Source organism: Pseudorasbora parva, chromosome 25 (genome assembly GCF_024679245.1).
Source record: "Pseudorasbora parva isolate DD20220531a chromosome 25, ASM2467924v1, whole genome shotgun sequence".
Classification (NCBI taxonomy): domain Eukaryota; kingdom Metazoa; phylum Chordata; class Actinopteri; order Cypriniformes; family Gobionidae; genus Pseudorasbora; species Pseudorasbora parva.
Genome location: NC_090196.1, coordinates 4085753 through 4096672, shown reverse-complemented (window position 1 = coordinate 4096672; position 10920 = coordinate 4085753). Strand labels below are relative to the sequence as shown.

Here is a 10920-nt window from a genome sequence, read left to right as displayed (position 1 = left end):
GACCACATTTAGCTCATTAATGCAGCTTATATTTACAGCGTCTAATCTACAGAAAGGTCTTTTTCAGCACTGAAGTGTTTTGTTCTACTGTATTTCTAGGCCTAAGCAGAAGTAGGGCAGCGGCAGATGATTTATCACACTTCCCCGTCCAAGCATGCGATTCATCAGGGACGCTCCCATTATAGATGGTGAGGCTTAGCCAAGAAGCGTCCAGAGTTGGTGCTATCTGAAATGTGATGTTTTGAGCTGCAGATCTTCCTGTTATCTGGGGTTGTCAAAGTGTGAGCACGAATAAAAGCCCAGTTTAAGTGTAAGGCTTCTGCTCAGACAAAAGCGGCGTTCTTTAGACCGAGAGGCAAACCTCTTAAGCTGCGGATCACGTGCTGCGTGTGCATGACCAGTGCTGTCCTGTAGTAAACTGTCCCACGCTTCCTCCATTTAGAGCTAATTGGCAGGTTGTTGTGTCACAAGACCTACTTTCTACATAGTAAACTGGGGAAAGAAAGGGAGGAAAAACAGCCTGATCATTGAGATTTTTCACATTTATTCCTGTTAGATTTTTGTCCTTGATTTGTTAATGACTCTGGTAATTTGTACTTTTCATCTTCTCCGATGTGACCCTGTGTATAGATCATACTTGACATCATTGAACCCTGTAATAACCCTTGTAACACACACACCGTACAGCTTTATGATGGGTGCACAACAAACTTTTACTCTTCAGGATTTGCATTCGAGCTGCCCACCCATTAGCTTTCTTCTCTTTTGGGATATGTGAATCGGGTATACTTTATTTCTGTGCAACGGTGTTCACGACTCAGGCCTTTGATGTGAAATTGTTAAATTAATGACATTTAATGAGGCAGAGCAGTTAAAAAACATATTGCTAAAAGATTAGTCACCCTTACATCCATTGAAATGAGACTTTTGCAACTGTTGTACTCTAAGTTATGCCAGAAACATATCCTACGCAAGCAAACTGTAATTCTTGTGTGGTTCTGTTGTATGTACACCATTATGTAGTTAATGATTCTCAACCTTATTCACATTATCTGACCCATTCATTTGAGTGTACTAATGATCTGAAGAGTTTGAAGATGTGTACTTGGGGCTAGAAAATATTGCCATTTTGAGCATTGCCACTCCTAGCATCCTGGTGGGATAGCGCTGTGCTCCTATTCACAGGGTCCCTAAGCAGTGCTCACTGCGCCCTATTGGACATGTACATGAAAGTAATGGATGCACCAACATGAACATTTTGGCCGATAAGTTAACTGATAATTCTTTATGTTTGAAAGCTGATAACCGATATATTGGCAGATACTAAAACAATAATTCTTTATGTTTGAAAGTTAATAACCGAAATATTGGCCGATAAGTTAACTGATAATTCTTTATATTTGAAAGCTGATAACCGATATATTGCCGGATATGATAACGATAATTCTTTATATTTGAAAGCCGATAATGATATATTGGCCAATACGATAACTGATAATTCTTTATGTTTGAAAGCCGATAACCAATAATTCTTTATGTTTGAAATCCGATAACCGATATATTTGCAGATATGATAACTGAAATCTTTATATTTGAAAGCCGATAACTGATATATTGGCCGGTATGATAACTGGTAATTCTTTATATCAAAAAGCCGATAACCAATATATTGGGCAATACGATAACTGACAATTCTTTATGTTTGAAAGCCGATAACCGATATATTGGCCTATGCGATAAATGATAAAAAATTTTATTTGAAAGCCGATAACCAATATATTGGCCGATACGATAACTGATGATTCTTTATATTTGAAAGCCGATAACCGATATATTGGCCGATACAATAACCAATAATTATTTATGTTTGAAAGCCGCTAACCAATATATATGCCGATACGCTAACCAATTATTCTTTATATTTGAATGCCGATAGCCGATATATTGGCCAGTTGGCTTCAAGATATCAGCCTTTTAAATTTTCTTATTGGGCCGGTAACATTACAAATTAACACATATTGGACAATACAATTATGGTGGCTGATATATTGTGCATCCCTAGTAATGTGGTTACATTATATGTGTATTTCTTTCTGATAAAATACACATCTAATACAACCAAATTATGTTTATTTTCATATTAAACAACAGACATTTATGAGTGCCAGGACCGGAATTGAGAAGCACAGTCTACAGGATTATTCTGATTATTTCCAGGTCGATGTGGAGCAGGCTAGAGAGAACCTCAGCAGTAGATGTCCCTCCAGAAGCAGGACCAGACCCATCGGTTTATGCTCAATCCTGCCCCACACCACCATGAACTGCATTCTGACACATTTTGACGTAGCTCGAAGTGTCTGTGTGTGTTCATGTACTTGCGTAGGGTATGTTTTAGGCCTTAGGCATGACATTTTTTTACAAGATATTACACATTGTTTCTGGGTCTCCCATTTTCATGCAGAATCTCTTCTTTTGTTGGAAACTCTTGTAACTTCTCCTGAACTGCTCTTTACATTGTTCTGTTCCTGAAACCGTTCCTTGAAGATCAAATCACTGTGTAATTCCTCAGTTGCTTCTTAGATTCACAACGCTCCATAATGCTACATCTTGCTTCAAGTTCTCCATATGCAGCAGTCACACGGAGAAGACAAAGTGACTCGGTCACAAAGAGGCGTCCCAAAATCCAGGTTGGATGAAGTCTGTTCCGTCTTGAGGAAGAGTCTACACTTATCCCAGCTTGTTGGAGCTGCTGTCTCGCCCATAATGGACAAAGGGATTGCGTTATCTTTAGGTGGGATCACCATGTCCCAAAGGTTCCCCGTCTCTGTGCTTGAGAAGGAACCTCCGCTCTCCAGCCAAGGGCTTCGTTTTCTCCAGAGCCCCTGTAGCTGCCCCGGCTCAAGGCTGCTGGGATTGAGAGCGCTCTATCTTCAGCATCGGCTCTGTGTTTTCGGAGTCGCTGTGGTGCTTTCGGTCTCTCGGCTGCTGTTCCCCTTTTCCACCGCGGGTCCAGGAGGGCGAGCGCACGTAACCACTGTGTGGAAATCTAGGTAGCGGCGGCTGCTGGCGATCTGTGGGGTGAACTTACAAAACCAACAAATGAAAAACATAGCCAGGCACAACAATGATTAGCCTACAGTTCTGCTCCAAAACCTAGGGTGCTTTCCAATTCTTATTTGTGCATCCTTGTTTCCTTTCCTAGCTTCCTTTCCTCGCGTCTTAGACGTGAGGACAAAGTAATTGAATCAAGTGTTATGATATATCCTGGCTCCCTTTAAAGCAGGGGTGTCCAATCCTGCCCCTGGAGGGCCACTGTCCTGCAGAGTTTAGTTCAACCCCAATTAAACACACCTGATCCAGCTAATCATAGACATGCTAGAAACTTCTAGGCAGGTGTGTTGAGGCAAGTTGGAGCTAAACTCTGCAGGACAGTGGCCCTCCAGGGGCAGGATTGGACACCCCTGCTTTAAAGGGTTAGTTCACCCAAAAATGAAATGTATGTCACTAACGGCTCCCCCTAATGTCGTTCCACACCCGTAAGACCTCCGTTCATCTTCACACACAGTTTAAGATATTTTATATTTAGTCCGAGAGCGTATGCAAGTGTATGCACACTATACTGTCCATGTCCAGAAAGGGAATAAAAACATCATCGCAGTAGTCCATATGAGACATCAGTGGGTTAATTAGAGTCTCTTGAAGCATCCAAAATACATTTGGGTCCAAAATTTTTGGGTGAACTAACCCTTTAATAATCCAAATATACAAATGACATAAAATAAAAGGTATAACAGCTTCTCTTGCCTTATGCACCATATTTTCTCCTCTGTTTCCCTCAGATAAGTAAGGCATAAGCCCCTTTGCCGATAGAAATGATTGTAAATGAGCATAAGCCCTGTACAGTCCATAATACTTTATTTACATTTAGGTCCCACAATTCCTGGTGCTCAGGCGGTTTGGTGTGACTTTGCCTGAGTCGTGAGTCGTGGTTTGAAGTCGTGACTTATGGGCTCAAAAACCTTCCTGGAGCGCAGCATGAGGACACGCTAACAAACGTGCAAAAATGACCCGAAACTCAGGCTATATTTCTCATGTCTGTGAGGCAGTTATACACTATCTAAAGAAAGACTGAAATGTCTACTTTTAAATGAAATAATTCAAGTGAAAAACAAATATTCTCAGATTATGTAATCCTGAAACTTGCTCCGAATGGAGAATGGCACTGACGTTGCCTCATAGTTTAAATATTTAATATGTACACACTGTGCACTTCAGCTCAGCTCAATCAAATAATAATGCGCTCGCTGCAGAATTCCCTGGAACCGACTGTACAAGTGGCCAAGTATTCAACACACTCTACTCACAATGGTATCCATCTGTTTTCTTTCTCACTATACAGTGAAACATCCTGTCATAGACAACAGAGTGCTGCCAGAAGACACAGGAATTAGCTCGTACTGTTAGCTCGTAATTAGGATTATTAGTTAAATGCTTGAAATAAGGTCTGTGGTGGACACAAGCTCAAGATATTTGCACGTTTTTGTTCTATGAAATAAAATATAATACCGCACTCGTGAAAAAGTCCGAAACTCTGGTCGTGCTAGTCCGTGGTTTGAAGCGAACCCAATAATGTGATATTTAGCACCGGGAATGCAAATTTGAGCAAGTTAAAGGGATAGTTCACCCAAAAATGAAAATGTGATGTTTATCTGCTCACCCCCAGGGCATCCAAGATGTAGGCGTGTTTGTTTCCTCAGTAGAACACAAATGAAGTCTAATTAGACCCCATTGACATGCATTATACGGCAACGGTTGAGTTAAAAATCTTCATTTGTTTTCTGCTGAAGAAACAAACACGCCTACATGTTGGATTCCCTGGGGGTCAGCAGATAAACATCATATTTTCATTTTTGGGTGAACTATCCCTTTAACAACGCCAAACAAATAAATGTTACCCCCGCGCAATTTGGGCTAGTTTTGAGTAGCATTTGGGCAGGTTTTGTTGTGAAGACCTGCCAACCCTGGACTAGGGTGATGTAAACTTCCGGGATGGTGTCGTCCGAGCTCTATTTGTCTTTGGGGGACTGGAATGATGTATCAATCAATCATCTTAATTTATACAGCGCTTTTACAGTGCAGATTGTTTCAAAGCAGCTTCACAGTGTTAAACAGGATTAAACAAAATTAAATGTGATTTGGCTGTACAGTCGTTCTGGAGAAAACAGTGATGTCATCAGATTATTTTAATTTATCATACAGCGACAATGCTGGCAGATCAGTGTTATAGTTTATAGAATTAAATAAGACCTAATTCATACATTTGATTTGTATATTTAGCTGAATAACTTAGATCATAATGTTAGTGTCCCCAACTGAGCGAGCCGAGCCAAAGGCGACCAAAGGAACCGAAACTCCATCAGGGCATGATGGAGAAAAATAAACCTTGGAGAAACCAGACTCAGTTCTGCTCTGGCCTATTAACACACCGTGGAGGATTATTATTCTGGCCACCGTACAGCTCAGAAATCATACCAGATCGGAATACCCAAAACTTCTGCACGCAAGAGACGGGTTTATTGAGGATGGCGCGTCGATTACACTATGAATACATGAAAGATCGGAGTCAACACGCCGGAGACGGGTTAATTAAGGATGGACGTGCCGGTGAGGCAAATTCAGAGAAGACATTTGAGGCTTTTGTCGGTGAGGCATTTAGTATTGATGTACCAAATAAAAATATCCTGATATAGTAGAAAAAATCTGACTCACTGGCTGGGGAGTCTGTATGATTCTCCTCATCTGAGTCGGCAAACACCTCGCCCAGCTCCTGGTCAGACATGTCTGTGAGCTCCGTCAGGTCCAGGAGGTCAAAGTGCACCTCCAGAGAGGACACACTGCTGAGAGGCTCTGAGTGAAGGCAGGAAACGGAGGGCTGGTTAAGGCCAATGAGACTGTGTGCTCTTTGCTCAGACGTGTAGTAAAGGGGTGCACTATTGGATAGAGCTGCACGATCTTAATTCAAACAACAAATGTTTTGATTACATCATTACACCAGTAGGTGGAGAAATGTGACTGTTAAAAATGTATTTGCCATTGAATCATTCGTTCAAAAGATTTGTTCAAAAACATTGATTCATCCAGTGATGAAACAAGTGAAGTCTTTATGAGTGAGTCATTGAATCATTCATTAAAGAGATTTGTTCAAAACACTGATTCATCCAGTAATGAAACAAGTGAAGTCTTTATGAGTGAGTCATTGAATCATTCACTCCGGAGATTCGTTCAAAAACACTGATTCATCCAGTAATGAAACAAGTGAAGTCTTTATGAGTGAGTCATTGAATCATTCATTAAAGAGATTTGTTCAAAACATTGATTCATCCAGTAATGAAACAAGTGAAGTCTTTATGAGTGAGTCATTGAATCATTCATTAAAGAGATTTGTTCAAAACATTGATTCATCCAGTAATGAAACAAGTGAAGTCTTTATGAGTGAGTCATTGAATCATTCATTAAAGAGATTTGTTCAAAACATTGATTCATCCAGTAATGAAACAAGTGAAGTCTTTATGAGTGAGTCATTGAATCATTCACTCCGGGGATTCGTTCAAAAACGCTAATTCATCCAGTAATGAAACAAGTGAAGTCTTTATGAGTGAGTCATTGAATTATTCACTCAAACTTATTGGTTTTCTAAATAATTCAAATACATTTTTAAATGGACTGCAGCAATTAACATTTTGTCACAACCTCTAGAAAAATTACATGTTATTTTGTTTAGTTGTTTGTTCAGAATCGTGGGAGAATCATGATCTCTGTTTGAAATCAAAATGAGATTCTTAATTTACCCAGAATCGTACAGCTCTACTATTGGGTGAATCTAAATGTGTCTCTCCCCAACCATCAAGGGGAATTAAATTATATGGAGACAACCCTTTTTAAAGCGTTTATTAGGTCATTGTTAATGATAATATCATTAATGTCTTAATGGTCCTAATTTCAAAAGAAGCAAATTCCTTAGATTAGTGGTGGAATATGACCCGGACGTGTTCTTGACGGGTCACTCACGTCGTTTCTCTGTAATCAGCACCTGGCTGCCATGATGGGCCGGGGTACCAACATGCTCTCCTGAGGCATTATGGGATGCCTCGCTGGTGAGACTAGCAGAGCTGGAGGACTTCAGAAGCTTCTGGAACTCTCTGCCTCTAAGTGGCTCTACAAACAAACATATAGAACAGAATATACAGTAATTTATATTGTGTATTATTTTTCTGAGAAAAATGTAGTGGTGTTTGCCCATTGCCAGAATATTAGTGTGTTCTGGGTGTTAACCAGGTCATTGCTATGCAGTTGCTAGTGCGCTGCTATGGACTATGCACTTGGGAGCGCATTATTTGCTAGGGTGTTGGGCTTGTGGTAGCCTGAGCATTGCTATGCGGTTTCTAGGGTGTTTTCTCCAAGTCTCGTCCTCTAATGGGGTTTGCCAGCGGTTGCCCAAGAAGTGAAACAGAAGAAGCTTGTGTTTCACTGACTGTTTGAAGAGCTTCCAGCCATCTATTGATTTCTTGCGGCAGCAGTCAAAGCAGACAAGCATTTTATACAGTTGAGGCAGTTCAATTACACACATGGGACAAGTGAACAACTGGATCTACCTCTGTATTTTTGGAACAAAAACGTATATAAATATTAACCGAATTTTGTTGCTCTTAATTAGCCTGACAAGCCAGACCCACATCAAGATGTTTGGTCTGGAAACTCACCATTGACAGCTCAATCCGAGGGGCGGGATAAACGGTTGTCTTTCAAACTCCCTCTACACGCGATAGGATAGCGCTACACCAACCAGAGCAACGAAGGTGAAACAGAGCTCGCTGATAGATTAAACATTCGCCGTATCCGGTCGGCTAAACTCTGAACACATCTTCCCTTCTTAAGAATGACTTCAGTGCCGTTCTTTGTTCTTTTCTCAGAGAAAAGCTTAACTCAAGTCTTCCAGAGTCGCGGTCAAAGCTGATTCGAAAGATCGACGTTCGCCAGTTTCTGTGTTTACTAGAAGCACGCAAGCGCAACTCGGCCATCATTATGTTAAGCCCCGCCCACCAACTGTGTATACACGATGTGATTGGCCTGACCAGAGTTTGGCGTTTACAGCTCAGAAGTGTATTGAGAGTTGCTAGACGACACTCGCGGCAGATTAGATTTGCTGCCGCTAGGGTGGGTCTAGATTTCTAGGCTAGCTCTTAATACCATTTTATTTGATTTTGTTTGTTTTTTAAATAAATGAAAAATATAGAACTCATTACCTCAACCCCAAAATGTGAATGTAAAAGGCCTGCAAAGTCTTCAAGATCAAAGGAGTTTTCGTTTGAAATGACCCGTCAGTCATTCCAGTGTCACTTCCTGCTGAATCTACATTGGCGTTATGCACATTAGTTACAAACCTGTCTATGGTCTTCATTGGCTGCCCATGAACAACTCCTCCTGGGCCCTGCCCTTGAACACTGTAGTTGTAGCAAAGACTGGAAGAGTTTTGGTCGAGTTGTTCATGTTGAGAAGACGCTGTTTTCTGCTGCCAAAGTAAATCAACTTTGATGGACTTCCAAATGATCAGATTGATTCAGGTTTCATCATGCTGAGAAAGAGCTGAAACTCATATATCCAATCACAACAGACTGGGTCATCTGACCAATCAGAGCAGAGTCGGCCAATCACATCAGACTGGGCCATCTGACCAATCAGAGCAGAGTAGACCAATCACATCAGACTGGGTCATCTGACCAATCAGAGCAGAGTCGGCCAATCACATCAGACTGGGCCATCTGACCAATCAGAGCAGAGTAGACCAATCACATCAGACTGGGTCATCTGACCAATCAGAGCAGAGTCGACCAATCACATCAGACTGGGTCATCTGACCAATCAGAGCAGAGTAAACCAATCACAACAGACTGGGCGCAAAATTGTATCGTCATTTGGTTGGTTTTATGTTTTGTAAGTTTGCTTTAAGAACAGAAATATGACTGTGACAGGAAATTTGATTATTGAAGGTGTGTTTATAAAAGAGTCAATTATCTTTACAATCTCACATGGGTTTGATTCAGATTCATTCAGATCATCCGTTTACCCCCAGATGGTGCAACTTAGTACAATGTAAAAATATATAAGTGCATTTATCAAATGATTAATTACATTGCTAGTACATAGTCGTTAAGGCCACCTCATATAAAGGGGTCCAAATAATGGATTACATTAATATATTTAAATTAATTTTAAGTTATCTCACGGCCCCTCTGGAGGATCCTAATCATGTTATATATTTTACAGTATTTTTAAAAAAAATTCAATCACGTTAAATTAACATTAAATCAACAGACCAAAAAAAATAAAAATAAACCAGACTTTGTGAGAAGACGGACGCATGATCCATCCAGTTTCTCAGTCCATGAACTTTATTGTCAGTGCATCTCCAGAATGTGCTGTGATGAGCCAGACTCTTCCAGCTGCGCCTGTTCTCCGCAGTCTGCGGGCCATCCCTCCCTCATTAGCCCACACACAGCACATTCCCCTGGCTTCTCCTCTTCTGTGCGTGCCACTCATGCAAATATTGGTGCAGGGATTGCTAAACGTTGGTGTATTCCAAAAGGTGCCCCATCTAAGCCATACACGCCGAAATCAACTATATTTTAGCATCGCCCAGTGGTACCCAAGTCCCATTGTCCCAAAGTAACCTCTGCAAAGATGCAACTCAATGTCAAATTTTTAAAAACCGGTCGCATCCAAAAAAATCCCTCTCGCTCGTGACCTTTGCTGTTTGAGCTGTGGTAACCGTTTGACAGTTCTGCTAGAATTCGTAAGCCACCACCCTAAATGCATCCAAGTTGCTGTGCCTTTTCCCATGTGCATGAATGCGAGCACTACCGGCTTCTCTGACTGGCTGCTTTGTCTGTGCGCTCAAGAGAAAAGGACATGGTGGCAGCTCTTACAGTGGGCTATTGAATGCAATGGGCGTGCGAGATTAAATGCGTCGTGGCGTGCCGGCTGAATAAATGTTTGCTCTTACCTGCAGCACTAGAGTCTGCCTGAGCCTCCATTAAGTCTATTGCAGCAGCCGAATGCAATGCTGTCGCAGCCAGGATTAAAGGGAGCGCCTCCTGTCTCGTGCACGCTCTCTATCTCTTTCTGGCTACGCGCTCTCCCTCCCTCCCTCTCCCTCCCTCCCTCTCTCTCTCTTCCCCACCCCTACATGCACAGTCACACATTCACTCCTATTGTCACCGCAGCGCACACAACAGTGACACATAAAGAGTCCCACTGGAGAGAAACGCATTCAGAGCGAGGAAGGGTGGAGCCAGCGGACAATGAAAAGGGTTTACATAGAGAGAGAGGCACAGTGAGGAAAAAAGAGGAATATCTGTGTTTACATGATTATAATTCATTTCTGTTAAAATAATAAAAAGATGTTATGCATTAAACTACCTCTGGCTGATAGTCGTAGTAGTTGAAGGCCAAAAATAATCTGAGTTGCGATGCTTAGCCGACATGCAGATTGTTAGCACATTGTCCCATTAAACTTCAGTCGTGCAGTAACAACCCCAGTACTCAAGGAGCGATATAGTTACTTTCAAATGGCTGTGCCGTTAATTCAGGAAGCTGGCGCTATAAACATCAACTTCATCTAAAGCCGTTTCCACCGAAATTACACGGAACAATTTGTACCAGGAACTTTTTTTCCCCCAAACTTGCAAACTGTCTGCATTTCCACTGCGGTCTAAATGCCGTGAAGATTAGGCAAATTAGTTAAGTGATGTAGTACTGCACTGCTCCTGCCAGTCTACGACAGACAGTAATCATTTTTTGTGCAACAGAAATGCCTGCAAGGCTGCAACAAGTATGGAGGAGATTCAAGCTGTGCTGCTTTTG

The 10920-nt window shown here is 41.5% G+C and overlaps 1 protein-coding gene across 2 annotated transcripts; it reads right to left on the bottom strand.

The window, feature by feature from the left end:
- Positions 1–523: 523 nt before the first annotated feature.
- Positions 524–10188, bottom strand: dbndd1 (dysbindin domain containing 1). 2 transcript variants are annotated; one of them, XM_067435903.1, is made up of 4 exons: positions 10061–10188; positions 7069–7215; positions 5770–5907; positions 524–3083 (listed from the first exon to the last, which is right to left on the bottom strand). In XM_067435903.1, the coding sequence occupies exons 1-4, from the start codon at positions 10089–10091 to the stop codon at positions 2899–2901; spliced, it is 501 nt and encodes a 166-aa protein (XP_067292004.1). In that variant the 5' UTR covers positions 10092–10188; the 3' UTR covers positions 524–2898. The 2 variants fall into 2 exon arrangements, with proteins under 2 accessions (XP_067292004.1, XP_067292005.1); XM_067435904.1 differs by having other exon boundaries at positions 524–3071.
- Positions 10189–10920: the final 732 nt, after the last annotated feature.